Here is a 20,383-nt window from a genome sequence, read left to right on the forward strand (position 1 = left end):
TTTTCATCTTTGGATATGGGTTGAGTATGTAATAGAACAAAGATATAAGCAATATTTATCATGATCTTGAATTTTATTAAAGTGCTTGGATGCCTTCAAAACTACTTTATAGGCCTTCCAGGTGATAAGGTTGAAGTAGAGTTATTTTGTATATACAGAATATATATGGTTTAGTTATAATAAGTGCCCATATCTAGTTTACTGATAAGCAGTGTTTGAACAATCATTTCTTTATAGCGTTCTCAATAGCAACGAAATAAAAGGCGAATTCATTCGGTGAATTAACTCACTGGTGATACGTTGGACTATTGAGTACATTGTTAGTAAACAAGAACAAATCTGAAGGATTGTATTTAAGTAATTTAAGAATGTCGGTAGACCTAATTAACCGAGATCCTAATTGTATAAACAGTCACATACAGGTTTGTTATACATTAAATATTACTTAAATATTCAAATATTTACTCAATTATCCTGTTTAAATAAAGTTCATCATTATAAGGAAATACGAAAGTGCCGGCTATCCAAACACGTTCATCCTTTTAACAAATTTTATGTAAATATGTTAAAATTCACTAGTGATATAAAAAGCAACTGAATAATAATTTTAATTAATCAATAAAAATTTCGTTTTGTCATGCTATATAAAAAGCAAGAAAAAAAAAACTAAAAAAAAAATTATGATTAACTTAACAAATGAAATTTTGGAAACTTACATATTTGTTCGGAAAATGTTTTAATTAAGTTGAGAAGACTGAATAAGTTAAAATCTTTTTCTACGTTTTGAGAAACTTACTTTTAAAAACTAATGTTATCCTAATAAGAAAATATCATTTGTTACTTGTCGGAGTCATAGAGATGCGTCAGCTTTCAAGTACGATTCCACAAAAAGAAAGACCCTTTAGAAAATGATCTTTGCTTTATGATTAATTAATTAACGGTGTACGTGCTTGGACTTTTTTCGGAATGGCCGAAATGTGATAAAGCCATTAAGCTGTTTTGTTCTTACATGCGCACCGTGTCTAGATATACCTAGACTCCAAGGCGAACCTTTCAATCAGCAGCACACACAGTTGAAGCTCGATATCTCGAAGTCGCTTTTCTCAAAATTCAAGCAATCTCGGAGACATTTGTAAGTCTCGGCAGGAAAATTCGTGCACAATATATCATTTTAAGTCGAATTTCGGTTATCTCGAAGTAAAATGCTCGATCCTTCGGAATTCAAGATACCGAGTTTTAGCCGTATATCATTAATTAGGCTATTCTTTGATTTGATAATGATTATGCCCGTGCTCCTTTAAACATTTTGTCTTCCTGATTGACATTTTACTGAGGTCAAAGATGCAAAACTATATTCTTATAATATTTTTTTCGTAGTTTGAGTGAAAAGGTTATAGTGATAAATTACTGTATATTTAATTATAGTGAACCATAAAATTGCAGAATAACAAGTAAATAAGATCGTGATTGTAAATGTCATAGTTCTATATCATATGAATATTATCTTTTCCATTTAGTTTGTGGGATGTCGTTATCAAAGCCTGTTTCGCTAGGCAATTAACCATTTTCGCAACAAGACTGTTTCGCTCTATTCTTTGATCAACCATTTTCATAATACGGTGTTTTCAAGATTTAACATTAAATGTACGAAGTATCAGTAATATCATTTAGCATTCTTAAGAACTGCGATGGTAGTAATTTGATTTTTAAAAAATAATATCCAGCGAACATCTTGCACTACAATATCTTATATTTAGATATTTACTTCAAATGTAAAAAATACTCATCAAATGTATTTAATCTTACTAAACATAGGAAGCCATTGTTTTTGTAGTGCTACATATATGATTAAATGCCATGCTGCTACAGCTTGGTCATATATTAAAACATGGCATTTGGTTATAGTATATGTTTAAATATTTTTAAAAAATATATTGATTATGTTTGAATTTATTGTCAAAACATAATTTTGATGGCGTATTTTCCAATGTTAATTTCAGCGACTTGACAAAATAATATTCTGAAATTCAATTTTGACTTTATATAGGAATGGACTGTTATAAACTTCCAAGATGTTTAGGATGGCATAAAAGCAACAATTTCAACTAATTTCTAAGTAAAATATAGCCTTTCGAAATTGTGATTTAGCCCGTTTTTAAACATGTAAAAATACATTTTTTGATCATAAAATTGATATCTTTGTGTCGTCAATCTTTCAAGACTTATAGAATTATATGTAGTTCATATCTGTATATTGCAAAATAATGTCACAAGTCACGGAGAAATATATTACGGATGAGGTGGGTCACTTTCACGCTTTAACAATTGCTATTCATTGCTCTTACTACAATTTGGTACCATGCATTTGCTAATCATATACAAAACACACCTCTTTATTTCCAGTGTGCATTTGAAGATGTATTAGCGGAACCGGAAGGTGTCCAGAGTATAGACTGTGTCTGGAAACTGTCTTACTCTTGCTTCGAGTGCTGGAAAAACCTCTGCTACAAACTAACGACACTTCTCTGCGGCTGCTGTATTGCAGCTTCCTGGGGTTGTGAGTTCGCCTCCGTCGCCTTCCTTCATGTCTGGCAATTTACACCTACCCTCAAAGTTCTTCAGATCAACTGCACCTACTACAGGAAATGGTGGTCACTTATTCTGTCATGCTGTGTGGACCCGTGCTGTATTTCGTGCGGACAGATTTTCCATGCATTCAAGAGAGAAAAATAAAAAGACTTTGTACCACAGTATATCTAAGATAAACCAGTATTTTAAAATTATGTCATATTCTCTAGATTTATAATAAAAGTATATTTTGGTAAGTAACATCTTCGTTTATATTTGACTGGGTAAAGTAAATAAAACAATGTAATCTGTATGTCATGGTAACAATCTACTGATATAAATACGGCTCTTTTGATTACACTGTCTGGAACTTAGTGAACTAAATTCCGAACTTCTAAGTACACACCAGAATACTTTTTAAATGTCTTTAACTTAAATTGTTAGTCGATGCTAACCAAAACTCAAAAGAAGAGTTTATTTAATATTTGATGCATGAACATATTTTCGTTCAACAAACGCTTTGTAAAATCATTTAGATAATAAGGAGGCTGATTTTTACCTCTTCCTGTCTCCGACTCGATGACAGAATGACACGAAAGGATGCGAAATAGCTGAGTTGTGTCCTCGTTGAGATGAAACTTGAGTAAAACAAAATGTCTCTGTCGTGTCTTCGTGTCTTCGCCACGAGCACGATGACACGACAACTCATCAAATCGGTATTCTGTCACCCTTTCGTGTCATCGTGTCTTTATCCCGTGTATACGAGGGCAAGAAGACACAATAAATCGAAATCCCAATGCCGTTCCATGTCCTCTGGTTTTCATCTTGTGCATACGACGACACGTAAATGACAAAATATATGGATTAAACGTCGCGTAGTCGCCACTTATTTCTCGTGACTTCGTGTCGTCGCCCTAAGCACACGAGGACACGCAGACACGACAATGTGAGAATTTGTTGTCCTTTCGTGCCTTCTCTGCCTTATATACGTTTTATTAAAGTTAAAAAGGCTGAAACTGAAATATCATGACAAATTCGCAAAATTTCATATCTGCTTTGATGGAACGTCTACACAGTTACACAGTCTACACAATATGTCATCTTAAGTTGTAAACAGTGCTTTCACATGAAATATTAACATCCTTGGGGGGAAATGCGTATGTCAAAAATATCTTTTATCTGCAGAAGCAAATGCTTTTGTATTCGTGCATAAGACTATTTAGTACTAAAGAATTTATTATGTTGGATGTAATCTTTCTGCGCATGTATACTTGAAGGCGAAGAATAGATGATTTATTGTGTCTATGTTAGCCGACAAACTGCCGATTCGTCGTGTCTTACCTTATTTCACTTTCAACATTTCGTGTCCTCTTGCCTTGTGTCCTCGCGAATCAGGATGAATCAGATGACTTTCGTCCTTTCGTGTAATCGTGTATTTGTGTCGTCTCCCCGATAACACGGAAGAAACGTAATGACAAAAATCAGCCTCCACAAAAAACGAGTCACAAAATTAAAGTTGTGGAGTACGACGTAGGTTTTCATGACGATTGCTTAAGAGCAATTGTTTCAAAAATTGCTGAAATTTCAAGCAGATAGCTGTCATGTGATCTCAGCCTTATATTTAAGTAAAGGAAAAATGTTCTACCGTACAGATAAAGACTTGGAACTATTTGAAACCACAATTATGACGTCATGTTCTACATGACGTCATCAACGTTATTGATTGTAAACATTTACCCCTGATGAAGGCATTGAAAGCCGAAACTAGTTGGAAATAAATTAAAAACCAGTTTGAAGTTGTTCTTCCATTTTCAATTGTATTAAACCACAATTATGCGATCACATGTTATTCAATGGACCAACATGATGTATACCTTTACCAGATTTTAGATTTAAAAAGTTTCAGTGACAATTTGTTTTTCAATTAGCATGGATTTAACATTAATACCTAGTGCAAATTTAGAAACAAATCAGCTCAACAAATAGTAATTAAATAATTCAGGTAATAAGGGGTCCTGTATATTCTGCGTGCTGTCACCATATATAATTTGAAACCTAATAAAGGGATTAGGCATAATCGCCAAATAATCAAATACTGTATTTCCATGGAATCCAAGTCACTTTTAAAAATTGGTGTATAAAAATGGCATCAGGTTAAGTTTGTATTCAGACGCTCCCTCTGCAACAGACCTAGGTTTTGTGGATAAATTGTCACTCAGTTATATAGACAATAATGGCAGACGTAGATCTTGTAAATAGGGATCCAAATAACATCAACGACCACCTCGCTGTAAGTATCTTGTTCTTGCACTTGATATTTCTTAAACGTACTTAGTTATTTGTACACAGTTTCATTCTTTGCTACCTCTGTATCTGCTATTTTCAATCTTCTTTTCTGAGCATGTTTTCTTAAAATTATTTTTACATCATATTCTAGTTGGACACGTTGTTTTATTTTTGTTATGTTCTACCTTGAATCTCAATTTACTTTCACTGAATAGACAATTTGTGTAAAAAATCTGTTTTGTAAAAGGGCAAAGTGGACTATCGAGCTAATGAGCTAAATGATTCATTTGGTCAAAACAATATATATATATATACATTTACTACATGAAACGCTACATTATTAAGGCATGAAGGATATAGTAGAAAGCTAAGCTTTGAAACCCTCTCCTTAAATGATTCATTTACTTTATTCCAGTGTAAGTTTGAAGATGTTCTGGCCGAACCTGAGGGCACTCACAGTATTGACTGCGTCTGGAAGCTCTCATACACATGCTTTAACCTCTGGAAAGGAATCTGCTACAAGATTTCAACTTTGCTTTTTGGAATATGCATCGCCGCAGAGCTTGGTTGTGAGTTCGCGCATGCGTCGTTCATTCACATTTGGTATTTCACACCTTGCCTCAAGTATTTGGATCTAAACTGTGGGTTCTTGAAAAAGGTCTGGGGTCAGTGCGTCCAGTGTGCATGTGAACCTTGCTGTCAGACGTGTGGCCTGATCTTCCATGCTTTCAAGAAGGGATAAGCTGTAGATGATAGAAACAGACCATGTGAATGTCACTTTTGAACACTTGAATATGATATCATTTAACTGGTTTAACTATAATATAAACTTACACTTTTAATAAAATTTTCTGTTTAAATACATTTAAAAAAAAAATTGTGTATAGAGTTTTGGTAAAGCCTTTAGTAACGTCTGTGCGAAAAAAATATCAATCAAAGGGCTCTTTAGAGTATGTCTTCATAGATTTTGTCATAATGCCTTTTTTATGTTTTTATTCATTTGTAAATTTAGAAAAAATCGCTAACGTCAATAAAAATATTTGCATTTGAAAAATATGACATGTGTAATTTATGTGTAATTTGTAAATTTAGAAAAAAATCGCTAACGTCAATAAAAATATTTGCATTTGAAAAATATGACATGTGTAATTTATGTGTAATTTGTATAATAAATTGTCCAAGTATGAAAGAGATGTCAGTCTATCAATATATCGAGCGTGTATATAGTAGTCGCAACTTGACCGCGATGGTTGACCTTAGGCTGATTATTCATATCGATTATTTCATTATAGAAATCAAGGGTGTTGGGTAAGCCGTTGTATTTTATATATGTAAAGTTTGTATACAGTGCGTTCAAAGTAATATAATAATTTGTCATTTAAAAACTTTCCATTACATAATTTATTATAACAAATTTAATATGTCCTTTTTATCGTGCAGTCGTGTTTTAACGTACCCCTCTTTTAATAATAGGTTGTCCTCATATGTATTATAATGCAAAGTTAACACGGGTCAAATTCGTCTATAATTAAAGCACCTCAGTTGCAATACACTATTGTGAGAGAAATCCAATACAATAATCAGGAAAGTAATTGGCGGTAATTCAAACTACCGTTTGACACGTGGTAATACGGTAAACTTGTGTATTAATGTGTTAAAAACTCTTCATTAATCAAGCACATAAAATTGTTTAATCGTTTTATTATGTTTAAATTATTAATATAATTACCAATTTCTAAATTTTGTCATCTTGGCAGCTAACGTATCAAGCATGACAGCTTGAACCCTGTTGTCACCCCGCTTTATATTGATGCAAAATTATGAATTCAGCTGAAAGTTCACCATTTTACACATTTTTCTCATTTAAATTTTTGATTTACAATATATTGGATTCACAAAGTCAATGTATAACTGACTTGATGTTTTGATTCACGGATAATAAACTTGGGGCCAATTACGGGAATTACGGGTCGGTTAGAATGACATCAGTCGGTGACATCAAGCGCATTTTCAACTTATTAGCAATCGGGCTTTTACCGGCAAAATAAACATGACAAAGGGGGCAGTGTTTAACTACAAACCGTCTCAAGGCTGTGATTGGGGTGTTATGTGCTTCCGGGAATCTATCCTTATTTTTTCTTCTTCTACACTTCTTGAGGAATAATCCATGTATTTGGACTTTCAGTCTTACATTGTAAAAGAGGCGATGAAGCTCAGTGTAAAATGCTATTACACACCTTTATGAGAGAATAATATGCGTTTTGTGTCAAAGAATCAGTTTTAATAAGTTGGAATGTGGCCTTGACTTATGCAACTATCCCTAACTGTGTCACCGTTTTACTTATTATCGTGAAGTTCTTTATCTTATCAGTTTTTACACGTTTTTAAATGTTTAAGAGAACTTTACAGATGTGAGTGAAACCCATTGTCCTTTTAAATTTATTTTTTGTAGTTTAACATTGTCTTTGGCACATAGAAAGTCAAACTATTTTAGAACACCTATTAAATGGATTAGATTATGGTAATGTATTTAAAATTGAATGCAAAGATGTTCAACGTGACCTCATAAACTATCCTGAGCACAGCTTAGTTTATCAATTAATATAGATAACTGGTAATTACCCCAATCTACCTCTGTTATACTATACTTTTCCCAATAGATGTTATTAATTAAGGAGGTATGCCACAGTCGACTTATTTATTATTATGAACCTTTCCTAAAAACCTGTCTAATGAAAGATAAATGATGACACGACATTTAATTACCAAATTGGGACGTAAAAATATGCGTAAAAAACATGGCATCCACATGTCACATGGTCATAATTTCCAGAATAAGGATAATGTATAAGCTTTTCCAATTACTGTAATGAAAGTTACATTTGGTCCATCACGAAGACGTAAAACAGATCCCCGTATTGTCCCTTGGCAATACTTAGTGACTGCAGAGAGCGTATGTAGCTACATTCGCTTGGTAAATAATAGACATGTAACAATAGATCAAAAACAAAAATCGGGAGATTAGTTTCTGTTTTTTTCTATAGAATCTAAACATTTGGATTGAATCATGTCAGATGATGAGAGGGATGCAAACATGACGGAGCCTCCGTCAGTGGATATACCGCTAAATGATCGTGTTAATGATACATCGCGGCGTTCTAGCAGGGCATCATCCGCCTCTACATCATCATTTGAAGATTTAAACACACTCCGCTTGAAGAATACGAGGCGGCATTCTGGACAGTCGTACCAAAGTGATATCAGTGAGGGACCTGCAACGGTGGAAGTAGGTGAAATAAGGTCGCCTTTGATTGAATCTGGAACCTCAAGTACTGCACCTACATCTCCGCACGGTATGTTGGCTTTCAAGAAGTCTTCGATAGAAGAACACCCGATTCACACACATAATACGACACCACCAGCGTCACCAAACCTGCAATCTACACGAGCAAGCGCTCATAGCGTTTCTCCTAAACCTAACGCAAAGGGAACGAAAGCTAACCCAAAGCCAAATAAAACAAAGGGAAAGAAAGGGAAAATACCGGAAAATAGAGATCCCGAGGATGTAAATGGCATTGTGAAGGTAAGGCAAATAAATATGTGCTGCCACGTTAAAAGTACCGTATTGCTAATAGGCGTCATCTTAATGGTTTCAATAAACTACAGGGCACAATGTCGGTTTTACTCTAAAGCAGTACAAATGTATATGTAATGCTGAACTTAAGATATAATTCTCGAGTATAGAAAAGTTGAACTTATATGACGACTCGTATATCATTTTAACTGTAAGATATAAATACATCCTTGTAGTTTAAATGCATTTTTTTCTGTTACTTCTTTTACATTTCAAATTTGATTTTCCAACAAATTCGTTTATCAAATGGCGAGACAAAAACAGCAAACGCGAAGAAGATGGTAAGAGTATTTCATTTAACAAAACATTTATGTGATTAAATATATTTATAGATTGATTTCGAGGAGATATTTGCCGAACCGGAAGGGACGTACAGTTTTGGTACCGTATGGGGAGCTACATACAGGATTTTCACCGATTCAAAAGTGTGGTGTTATAAATTTCTTTCTGCACTATGTGGTGTGCCGTGTGCTTTGTGCTGGGGTCTTCACTTTGCGTGCCTTTCATTCTGTATGATTTGGTATTACCAGCCAAGTATCAGGAGTTTCTCCATACAAATGAAACCTTTACAGAAAGTATACGGTGTGCTAGTGAATTCTTTCATTGAACCTTGTTTTGCGGCTGCTGGAAAACTTTTTAGCAACATCAAAGTGTATAATACAAACGACTGAGTTAGAGATTCGAATTTAATTCTTTTGAAAAGGCTATAACCCCTAGCGGATAAGTGCAATTTTATTACAACTGTCATCTTCGTCATTGTCATCTTTAGATGAGCACTATATTTACAATTCAAAACAATGTATACTCATTTTTGATCTGAACATTTGTGTTAGTTCTTTAGTTTTCATTTTTTATTTGTATTTAAATATATTTGCAATGTAAAAGTGTCAACTGCTTAAGACTTTTTTCTGATACCCGATACGGTTAACATGTATCTATTTTTCTTAAAAGATAACGCGTCTCATTCCCTATTTCTATACACGTGCATATAGAAGTTTTGACGTTAAAATTAAAGTAGATATCAGAAATTGTATGAATCGTTTCTTTTACTTTCTAATCAGATTTTGTACAGAACGGAACGTGAAGTACTGTACATGAGTCGTCAAAATCAAATCTTGTTTTGAGTACAGTTTAAGGTATCCGATCCACAAATAAGCAAGGTCTATAACAGTGCTATTAAAATATAACAAATATTGATGCCAGGTAAGCTCATATAATTTTGGTATCATTTGAAAGTGTATTGTCTACTGAAATAGAAAATATAAATTACATGATAAACAGAAATACAGTTATTACAGTGCAAATTTTATCATTTCGCCGTAAAAACATGACTGTAATGATTCTTGCATATTATTTATGGTCATCTTATTTACTTATTCTTGTTCAGCAGTCACAACTTTTTTTCAGATGATACAAAAACATGGGGTCACAAGGCATCAAATGTTATCTATTTGTTTGGATACATTAATTCAGTAACATATCTAATAACCTAATGAGACTAGATATCCGTATATTTGAATTATGATTTTGTTTTTTAAGGTTTTGTCCGGGCAGCTACTTGTGAGATAAATGTAGATGACGTTCACGGCAAGTTGTCTATTTAAGTAATATACAAAAATAAGTATTAACAGTACAACAGGGTTTGCTTTACATTCCGATTGTGTCATAAAGATAGGAGAATATATTAAAAACAAACTATTAATTGCACAACAAATCTTCATTCTATGAAATCCATTTTATTTAAAACGTTAAGGGGATATTTCACAGCAAAAACAGTGTACCAATGAAATTGATTTTTGTCACAGGACGAAACACATTCCAATACATCAATTGTAGAATAGAGTGCAATAACGCGCAGAAAGGAGATGAATAATTAATTACCGCTATCTGTTTTATCCTAGTTGTACCGTGTTAAAACTATTCGAATGATTTTATTTTCACGGAATAAGAGACGTAGATGAATAAATATGCCGCGCAATGAGAAAACCAACATAGTGCGTTTGCGACCAGCATGGATCCAGACCAGCCTGCGCCTCCGCGCAGTCTGGTCACGATCCATGCTGTTCGCTAACGGTTTCTCTAATTGCAATAGGCTTTGAAAGCGAATAGCATGGATTCTGACCAGACTGCGCGGATGCGCAGGCTGGTCTGGATCCATGCTGGTTGCAAACACACTATGCTGGTTTTCTTAAGGTGCGGCTAATATGTTCATTTCGTTGATCAAACAAGTCTTAGACGCTTACTATTTTCACAACATTGTTGTTTTGTTTTTGCTTTTCATACAATTCAGAAGCAAGTTTATTTAAAAAAAATCTACTTTCTTTATATAATACAGATTTTAAATAGCTTTTAGATGCTTTCAATGCTCACTGGGACTGCTATTGATTTAACATACGGATAAGTAAACTGTACAAATATGTTTTCTTTCTTTGCACATAATGATTATTTGCTTGTTATCAGTCAAATATTCTAACAATTGAAAGACCTTTATTTGCTTTCACGCTTTTCATATTTGTGCGTTCCTAACTGATCAGACAGTTGCCAAATTTGTTTTATTTATTAAACGGGCTTCGGTTTAGAATGCTGTGCGAGCAACATTTTTTTCCAACTACATCGATAAAAGATCAGTTTATCAAATGAGATATTCTCGGAGACATACTATTTATTTCTCTGTATTAGTCATAGCCATCCGTTTAGTGTAGCACGTCCAGCAGTTCAGTTTATATCTATAAAATGTTTTCTTCCCACGCGATAGGGTTACATTCTACCAATTCAATTTCTTATTTATTTCATATTAATAACAAAACATTCAGACCTCATTTTCAGCACTTTAGAGCATTTCAATGATACGAAAACCATATATGGTCATTTAGTTTAACATGTCTTCTTATCAAAAATTGAAAGTTATTGACATGTTATGTTGTATATAAGAAATATAATCTGTTCTGAGAAACATCACCCTCTAAAAATGCCCCCATGAAAACAGCCGTTTAGCAATTACGCGTAGGTAGACATTTTTCGCAAAGAATAAAACTTATTCCAGGAAATTTACAATGAAAATGATCTAGATCTTTTCTCAATACAATAAGCAATAAAAAATAAGCCAAAAATTTAACTGTCACCTCCTGTCACTCATTTTACTAGATTTCATCCATAGCATGGAAGTACATTTTGGACTACTTCACATGTAACACTGAGTAGTCACTTCCGGTTTAGTGTAATCCGTCCATAAGAAATTAAACTTTAAAACGAGTGCCAATTATGTTATATCATCAGATATTGACAGGAAATCCCGAAAAAAAGTTTTATTTGTTGTATCGTGAGCTAGTTACTAAAAAATTCAAAAACACATATTGTTTTAGTTTCATTTTTTTCAGTTTCATTCCATTATCCGATCGTTTTGTGTAACTTCTGCAAACTCGGAACCTAGAGCAAAGCAAATGTATTTATATACAAAACATACTTAAACTTTACCTTCGAAGCAAAAGAGACAAAAAAAAAAAAAAAAAAAAAAAAAAAAAAAAAAAAAAAAACAGGAGATAAAATAACTTTAGTCCGACAAAAGTGTTGATAATGTATCTTAATTAGGAAACAATATACTATCAAAGTAGCATTAAACAATATTTCATATATTTGACTTAAAAAAAAAATATATATAAAAAAATCTTACTTTTTCATTTGAATCGGTCTCGATTAATTGGGATCGTATTTGTGAAGGCTCACCATATTGAATTTAGCACCGGCCTGAGATTCCTCTCACAGTTCGTTGATTTTTTATATAGAGTCACAGACTTTCATCGATACGTAAGCAATGTGTCTGGAGTTATGCTTTAATAAGTGTGAACTTCAATATGATGTGATATATCAACAAAACGATATCACTCCTAGTTACTCCTCTTATGGTACACCCGTGGGTCGTAGCAATAACGAAAAAGTACGTTTCACATCTTCCTTCCTAGGGTTTAGAGTATGATATGGACCTCTTTGGACGATAAATGAGCCGTGCCATGAGAAAACCAACATAGCGGCTTTGCGACCAGCATGGATCCAGACCAGCCTGCGCATCCGCGCAGTCTGGTCAGGATCCATGCTGTTCGCTTTCAAAGCCTATTGCAATTAGAGAAATTGTTAGCAAACAGCATGGATCCTGGCCAGACTGCGTGGATGCGCAGGCTGGTCTGGATCCATGCTGGTCGCAAAGCCACTTTGTTGGTTTTCTCATGGCGCGGCTCATATGTAATTGACATGAACATATGAATCTTAAACTCACCAACAACACAACTTTTGATATCTGTCACAACCCATCCATGTACTTTGTCTCTAACTTTGACAAAAGTTTTAGGTCTGTGTTACAGTGTTTAATGATCAAGGGTGTCTGAAGCTGCAGACAGATATGGCAACACTGGTACTGTTTCATAGTTTTGATCAGGCTACCGAAGAATGTCATTCTGTACCGCTATCAATGACGACACAGTTCTGTGAACATCCTGTATGCAGATGCAGTTTATTTTACATTTAGATCTCGTAAAGTATACATGCAATATATAAATTGGGTAGAAGAGGTATTTTTCCAGATATTTAAATACGCTTTGTATATTTTACTTCTACAACCAGTTCCAATAAAGGTACACATTTTGTATAGCTTACACTATGATCAATAAGAAGGTCCTTTTGAAACACAGAACGCAACCAAGCAAAATAATAGTAGACTATTAGCGGACAATATACATGAAAGGTTATAGGCACGACTCTAGCAACGCTTGAGGGGAAATACATATTGAATGAACAAACCATCAAACTGTACAGAGCCCAAACAGTTACCCAGGAGCCGTATATTCACGGGTAACTGTTTTGGCTCTGTCCAGTACACGGCGAACTCGGCAAGCCAATCCGTGCATGTTTGTAGGGATAACGCTTGTTTTTCGTGTTATAACCTCCGTAGAATCCCAAGGGAATATTTTGGGCGTGAAGAGGTTATAACACGAAATGAACATGCGCTAAAGCTATTCTAGCATAAAACGTGTAAAATCTAATAATTGAATATAATGTTCCTCAACAACATCAAATATTTCCATGAAATGCACAGGAATGTCTGCTATGTTTTATTAGGTTGTCGTCATTTCCTTTTGAATTATATGTTTCGGGGCCGTAATACGTTTACGCTTTGCATTGGAACGCGTATATAAAATGGTGTTTTAACAGCACGCGAGCGTGAGAATCTCGCTGTTAACACACGTTTACTCTCCTGTTAAAATACCCCGAAAAGTGACAAGAACACCAGTTTTATGCTAGAATAAACTTTTTTAATAGATGCCTTAAAAAGGAGGTAACGAAATTCAATGAATGTTTTAATAAAATATCACAAATATCACAGGCAAAATGCACGCATCATATTTTACAACTGTGGTTATTTTTTCACAATATATAAATCAATGCATGTAAATCATGAGTGAAAACTAAAATAGTGTCCCATCGCTATAGCTTAAACAAGGTAAAAATGCATTAGATTATACACATGGATTCTTAATTCTGACATTGTACTTGTTCTCTTTACTTTTATAGTGTGTCCATTTAGTTCAATAAGTAGTCTCGTCTCAAAGTCCATTACAGTTCTTTATTTAAGACATATTTTTCATGAAATAGCACTTAAAATAGGAAAAGATAAATAAAATCATTTTAAAGGTGTTCTTTTCTAGAAATAATATTTCTGAATTTACATAACGGCCAGGAAAATTGTTGATAATTATTTTTACACCAGTCATTTTCTTCCTTGATTGTTTTATGTTAACTTTTTTGAATCTGAATTTTGCTGAATATTGTTGCACAAGATTCACATATTGGTGTGCAACAGCAGCTGACGATAGTAGTAAACACTTTCTGGTAACAGCCCAAACAGATGCTGAAGTCTCGCATACATGGTGTCCAGATCCAAATGTGGTCGAATGCCACTAAAGCAAAATCGCACCCGAGGCCAAGAGCAATACAGAGCCCGCATAATGTGGTAAGTATCTTGTAGCAAAGGGATTTTCCACATTCAAAACATTTGTAGCTGTTTGTCCATATGCAGGGAATTGACTGTACGCCTTCTGGTTCTGCCAATACGTCCTCAAACTGAACCTGAAATAATAGTAATTGATACTTATCATAAAAACGACGACATTTAATTGAATAACATTGACAGATATGGCAACGATGACATTATTAATTGAATAATATTGACCGATATGGCAACGATGGCATTACTAATTGAATAACATTGACCGATATGGCAACGATGGCATTCTTAATCTTGCTTGCCGATTTTCTGGAGCGAAATAAATACTTCAATATTTCAAATGAATTTATAGATAGTAATACCAAACAATATAAATCTGTATCTGGTATGATTTGCTTGTTTTGGGCATTCCTGGTCAATTCATGGTGATAAATCGTCTCCTTACTTCTTATGCTAACATAAATATGTAGTTTAAAAATGTTCATTAGATAAGGTAATGCTAATACGTTTTGATCAAGATGACAAGAGAGCGAAATATATCTCCAGATTTGTATTTTTTATCTATTGAAGTAAAGAACTCCAGTTTTTTTTATCAGAATTAATGTAAGTACTCAATATGTAGTGCGTGGTGAAAGCCTCGGAGTTTTAGAAAATGCTAAGGTTTTCTATTCCTAAAACAGACGTATAAATAAAGTTCAGCTATCTTTAATCAGATCGTTCTGGTTACATGAAAAGAAATAAAAAAAAATCCATGTTTGTGTCTTTGCTGAAGCAAATTTTACGTGTAATAATGCGTGCGTGTTTGAATACCACTAACAATAGAAATAGATATACCTTTAAATGGTTGTTGATATTATTTGGATCTCTGTTGTCCAAATCTACCTCCATTATTTATAATTTGAAATAAATTTTGAAATAATCCCTCCAGAGTTTTAATAGCCTTTAAATGAACTGTAGCTAGATTGTCCCCTTCGGGGCAATTTATAGTTGCTGATGAAGTTAGTTGCCATAGTGTCCGCATCAACTTTGTCTGGAAAAGAAATAAGACCGCCTATTTCAAATTTCGCATTCATTGTAAAATACAATATGAAATTCTATCAATACAAATCCATGAAATGGCAATGTTGCCGCTATAGAGATATCAATTAGAGCAGGAAAGGGTTCGATATATACACGTTTTAATGCCCCCACGTTCTTTCATGTTGTTCTACATGTCAAGGCAGAGCTGGCACATGGTCGAATTCAATTAATATGAAATATAAAATATCAGGTATTGAATTACTGGAGATAAATAGAAGAAAAGAACAAATAGAATTTGAAACGCTGCAAAAAAGTTTTTTAAGTAGCACAATTACTGTTCGATACAGCAGTACATGACATTTGAGGACCCTTTCAATAGGACTTAGCTCCAGATTAACTTAACATTCATTTTTAGAAAAACGACGAAAAGCATGTGGTATGTTATTAAGATAATCAATTAAAATACTTATATGTCGTGATGAATTGTTTTAGTTTGCTATCAAGTGAACGAGCAGATAAACTCATGCTATTTTCATGACAATTGCAAAAAGAAGTATAGAAGTATTTATGCATTTCACATAATCAAAGGTGTTTTTGTAAATAGATGTTGCCTGTATTTGAAACCGTAATGTTTTAATTTCTAATCACATTCTCCAAATTCAAAGTTTTGATACGATTCGTTTTCGTATGTTTAATTGTCTCATGCCGTTATGTGTACAACCGAAAACTGATGAACGAACATGCAGAAAAAATGGGAAAAGATGCTACTTAATTAGAGTGATACACAGGCAAACAGAACGTTTTCTCGTTCGTATCAAGCGCCGAGTAATTAGACAAGTGTTTAACATTACATTTGTAAATCACAACCTTTTGACTTTTATGATAATTTCTTAACTTGTGTTCTAGGGTTTACGTTGCAAAATACGATAAGGAATAATAAAGAAAAAAATCATTGTATCCATTTATGTATACATTTTACATAGTCGTTATTTACTTCTTTGCTCACTTCAGGATTAGTACGCGCAAGCACGCACGCATGCACGCACGCTGTGCACTCGCGTTTAGACCATATACATACATCTACAGAAACATACATATACTTCACTGTTTTGCATAAATTCCTCCAGTTGTAATTCTGCTGCAAATTACTTAAATTATTTTGACTATCAACAAATTTATATGAACCAATATTCAATCACATTCAAAAGACTTCTTTTGCCAAATGCTTTCAATTCACATTTACTGTGGCTCATCAAAACATGGAAACAAAGAATAGTATTGTTGTAACATATTGTGGTATAGGTGAAGGATACAGACTGGTAATTCTAGAATGGTCATTTTCTTGAATGTTATATGTTTTTTCATGTCTTTATACTTGTATAAAATGTAAACGAATGAGACTTTAATACAATACAATGTACGATATATAACGAAATAATGTGCTTTTTATGAATAAAAAAATACGGAAGCAGTGATGTTTATATCAGAAACGAACATCGCAATTTATTGTCTACTTTAGAGACTTAATTACACGTTGACAGTAAGAAAACGAACAATTATTTATGTGTGCGTATTAGCAACAATTCATTTTCACTTACCTTTAATAAAGTAAGCAGGATACCAGGATATCTCCAAAACCTTTCTGTTGCCATTTTTTGTAATTCCATCTTAAAAAAGTGTTTCGTCTGTCATTATTACCTCTGTTTATTTAGATAAGATAACTCATTGAAGGATGTTGTGAAAACTAAGATTCCGGCAAAGACAGACTTAGCCTGCGTCTGTGTTTTTAAACACTTTCTCTTCTTTAGCATCTTTACCATCATTAAGTGTTTTTTTTTCTTTTTTGTTTAAATGATACAATAAATAACATTTACAATAAATACCGTTGTAGAATGGTGTACTAGTTGCAGAATGCTTGATGTATGTGGGTTGCGCACGTTTATACATATTTTTGAGAGAAAAAAACTTAAGTCAAATAAGTCATTAATAACAACGTTCCCTATTTTGGTGTTTTCAATGTAAAACATAATGTAAAGTCTATTGAGAAAAGATTCTTTTGAAATATCAAAATAGACAGAAATATGAATGCTGAAAAGAGATCATATTCAGCCTGTTCACCCCTCGCTCTATTGTGAAACATGAATGAGTGAGTTAAATAGAATAGTGAATAAAGAAATGATAAAATATGGCAATTAACTCTTTGAATGATAAGCACCCATTTGAATATAGTGGGTTTCTATGGAAGAATAAATAATGTCATTTCTCTAGCAACCGACGCCGGGTATTTAAGGTTCTGTGTTGGTTGAGACAGCCCTAATCCCCAGCAGAAGAGGCTCCAAGATAGTGATTCTGGTGTTTAGTTTGAAAGGCTAATAAAGATGGCACAAGCTGGTCCTGATTTGGTTAACAGAGATCCAAATGAGCTTAATAAACATATACAGGTATATATCATCTCTTTATTTCATTTTTTTCTTTAAAAGTATTAAGCATAGTGTACGTATATTTCGTTCCTCTATGTAGATTTTTATCTGAATGTTCTCTTCAGTTTCAACGGAAATTGTTAGAAGAAATATTCGATAACAATGAACTGTATAAGTGTGCACTTAAGAGTAATATTTATAATGAATCACTAAGGATATCAGTAAAAGGAAAACACTTGAAAAAAGAGAAATTGTTACGAAGCGCTTTTTTATCAATTAAGCAAGGCTATTTTAAAAAAATATATATATATTCATCTTTTTTTGTGTTGTTCTTTGGTATATATATATATCTTTTATAACAGTTTCACTTAATTCTAGGTTCAATTTGATGATATATTTGGAGAGCCTGATGGAGCTCATTCCATCGACTGTATCTGGAAAAACAGCTATAGCTGTTTCGAATGCGGCAAGAACCTATGCTACAGAATCATGACAACTCTTTGCGGTCTTTGCATTGCGTTGGCTTGGGGTTGCGATTTTGCCGTAACGGCATTTAATCACGTGTGGTGTTACACTCCTTGCATACGTGATTTTACCGTCTGTGTCGGCTGCTTCCAGAGAGTGTTTGGCACCCTTATTGGCTGTTGCTGCAACCCAATCTGCGAGTCCTGTGGCCTGATTTTCAGCAAAGTGAAAATACAAAAATGTTAGGGACTACAGAGTATAGCAAGCTCACTTGCAGTAAGACACTGAGAAAGTAAAAATCATTTTACGAATTTGATTACATTGCAAGTGCTCAAATGTCTGTGTTTCTTTGACGTACATAAACATTCTTCTGTGATCATTGGATGTTTATTCATCTTTTTGGATATACGGTATTATTTGATATATGTGAACTGCAAGAGAATAATTTTCAAAGGTTTTATGTCAATTTATGAGCAGTAAACAGTTGAAACTATTGTTTTTTGGAATATTCTTGCACTGTTTTAAGTTTCCTGGATATTATTTAAGACTTCAAGTCTGTGATGATTTATTTTATATTTAAATATATTGAATTTTATTTGTTTAGAATTTTCTATAACAGTTTTATTTTTTTAATTGTTCTGAATTAAAAAGAAAAACACAAATAAAAGACTTTTTATGTATTTCTTCAATTACAAATCGCATACGCTTAAATGTATAATGTTGAACATATATGAGAAAACCAACATAGTGCATCTGCGCCCATCATGGATGCAGACCAGCCTGCGTATCCGCGTAGTCTGGTCAGGATCAATACTGTTCTTTCAAACCCTATTGCAATTACAGAAACAGTTAGTGAACAGTATGGACTCTGACCCCTGGTCTGGATCCATGCCGGTCGCAAATGCACTATGTTGGTTTTCTCATGGTGCGGCTCATTAAACATCTTTAAAGCATTTCCTTTTGAGGCATAGAACACAACCGAGCAAAATGATAAAAGACTCGTGTTGTCATACGTTATTCCATGTTTTAAAAGATAAATCATAGCGATTGCTCTTTTCGAGTTTTATTTTCTTCGCTGATGATTATGAGTACAGCAGAACTAGGAGAACAAAAAAGAAACCTCTCATCAGTTGCCACTAATAGTATATGAGTCTTATTAAATCTGCTTACAGAGGTTATGACTTTGAACTAGTAATTTTAGATGTTTTCAAATTAATCATAGGTTTAAAGACAACTGGAACCATTTTTTTAGCTTGTTTTTATTTCTTGTTTTATTACCTTCTTACCTTTTTAACATTTTTATAGGTTTGCAGCACAAACTTATGAAAAAAAATTTCTAAACCCAACTGGGATATTCTAATCCGTTTCTCAGAAACCAACAATGATAACGAAGCCCAGGCGTGGACAATGGTAGTGGCTTAACTTTGTTATAATGTGCTTTTTTTTATTTAATTACGAAATTTCAAAGAATTTTGCCTGTGAAGGTAATTCGGTACAATTCTAATATTATTTGATTCAGAAGGACACCTGTTCTTAACAATAAAGAATATTTAAGTGTTTTTTATTCAATAAACTAGAATTTTAATGTTCAAAAGGCAATAATGTCGGGACACATCGCCTCGAAAACTAAAACATAACTGCCATTTAAAAGCTGTATACAAGTCAAAGTTACAGCGCTGATAAGTTCTGACAGCCGTTGATGCCTTAGTGGGACCTTTACGTATTAATAGGAACCTTTATCCTGTTCTGTTTCATTGAGGGAAAATTTTCTGCCAAAAAACTCTAAACGCATATGGACAAACTTTAAATGACCTTTGACCCGAAATTGCGACAATGGCTTTCGAGATAAATTTATGCCTATTCTTGCATAAAAACTATTTTTTTCACTGGATCCGCCCATGTATAAACAGGAGAAAAATCGTGTGCAAACAAGGCAATTCACGTGCTGTTAATACATGATTTTTATTTTTGAAATGCTTTGCCAGGGACGTATGT

At 33.6% G+C, this 20,383-nt stretch overlaps 3 protein-coding genes across 3 annotated transcripts; all 3 read left to right on the forward strand.

Moving 5' to 3' along the window:
* Positions 1-252: 252 nt before the first annotated feature.
* Positions 253-2,825, forward strand: LOC123530098 (caveolin-3-like). Its single transcript, XM_045310799.2, has 2 exons — positions 253-422; positions 2,404-2,825. Exons 1-2 carry the CDS (start codon positions 369-371, stop codon positions 2,731-2,733), a joined length of 384 nt encoding a protein of 127 aa, XP_045166734.1. The 5' UTR covers positions 253-368; the 3' UTR covers positions 2,734-2,825.
* A 4,768-nt stretch (positions 2,826-7,593) lies between these two features.
* Positions 7,594-9,521, forward strand: LOC123529698 (caveolin-1-like). The gene is made up of 2 exons (XM_045310150.2): positions 7,594-8,437; positions 8,821-9,521. The coding sequence occupies exons 1-2, from the start codon at positions 7,922-7,924 to the stop codon at positions 9,157-9,159; spliced, it is 855 nt and encodes a 284-aa protein (XP_045166085.2). The 5' UTR covers positions 7,594-7,921; the 3' UTR covers positions 9,160-9,521.
* An 8,264-nt stretch (positions 9,522-17,785) lies between these two features.
* On the forward strand, positions 17,786-18,973 carry LOC123528800 (caveolin-1-like). The gene is made up of 2 exons (XM_045308807.2): positions 17,786-17,944; positions 18,302-18,973. Exons 1-2 carry the CDS (start codon positions 17,882-17,884, stop codon positions 18,632-18,634), a joined length of 396 nt encoding a protein of 131 aa, XP_045164742.2. The 5' UTR covers positions 17,786-17,881; the 3' UTR covers positions 18,635-18,973.
* Positions 18,974-20,383: the final 1,410 nt, after the last annotated feature.

This window comes from Mercenaria mercenaria, chromosome 13 (assembly GCF_021730395.1).
Source record: "Mercenaria mercenaria strain notata chromosome 13, MADL_Memer_1, whole genome shotgun sequence".
Taxonomy (NCBI): domain Eukaryota; kingdom Metazoa; phylum Mollusca; class Bivalvia; order Venerida; family Veneridae; genus Mercenaria; species Mercenaria mercenaria.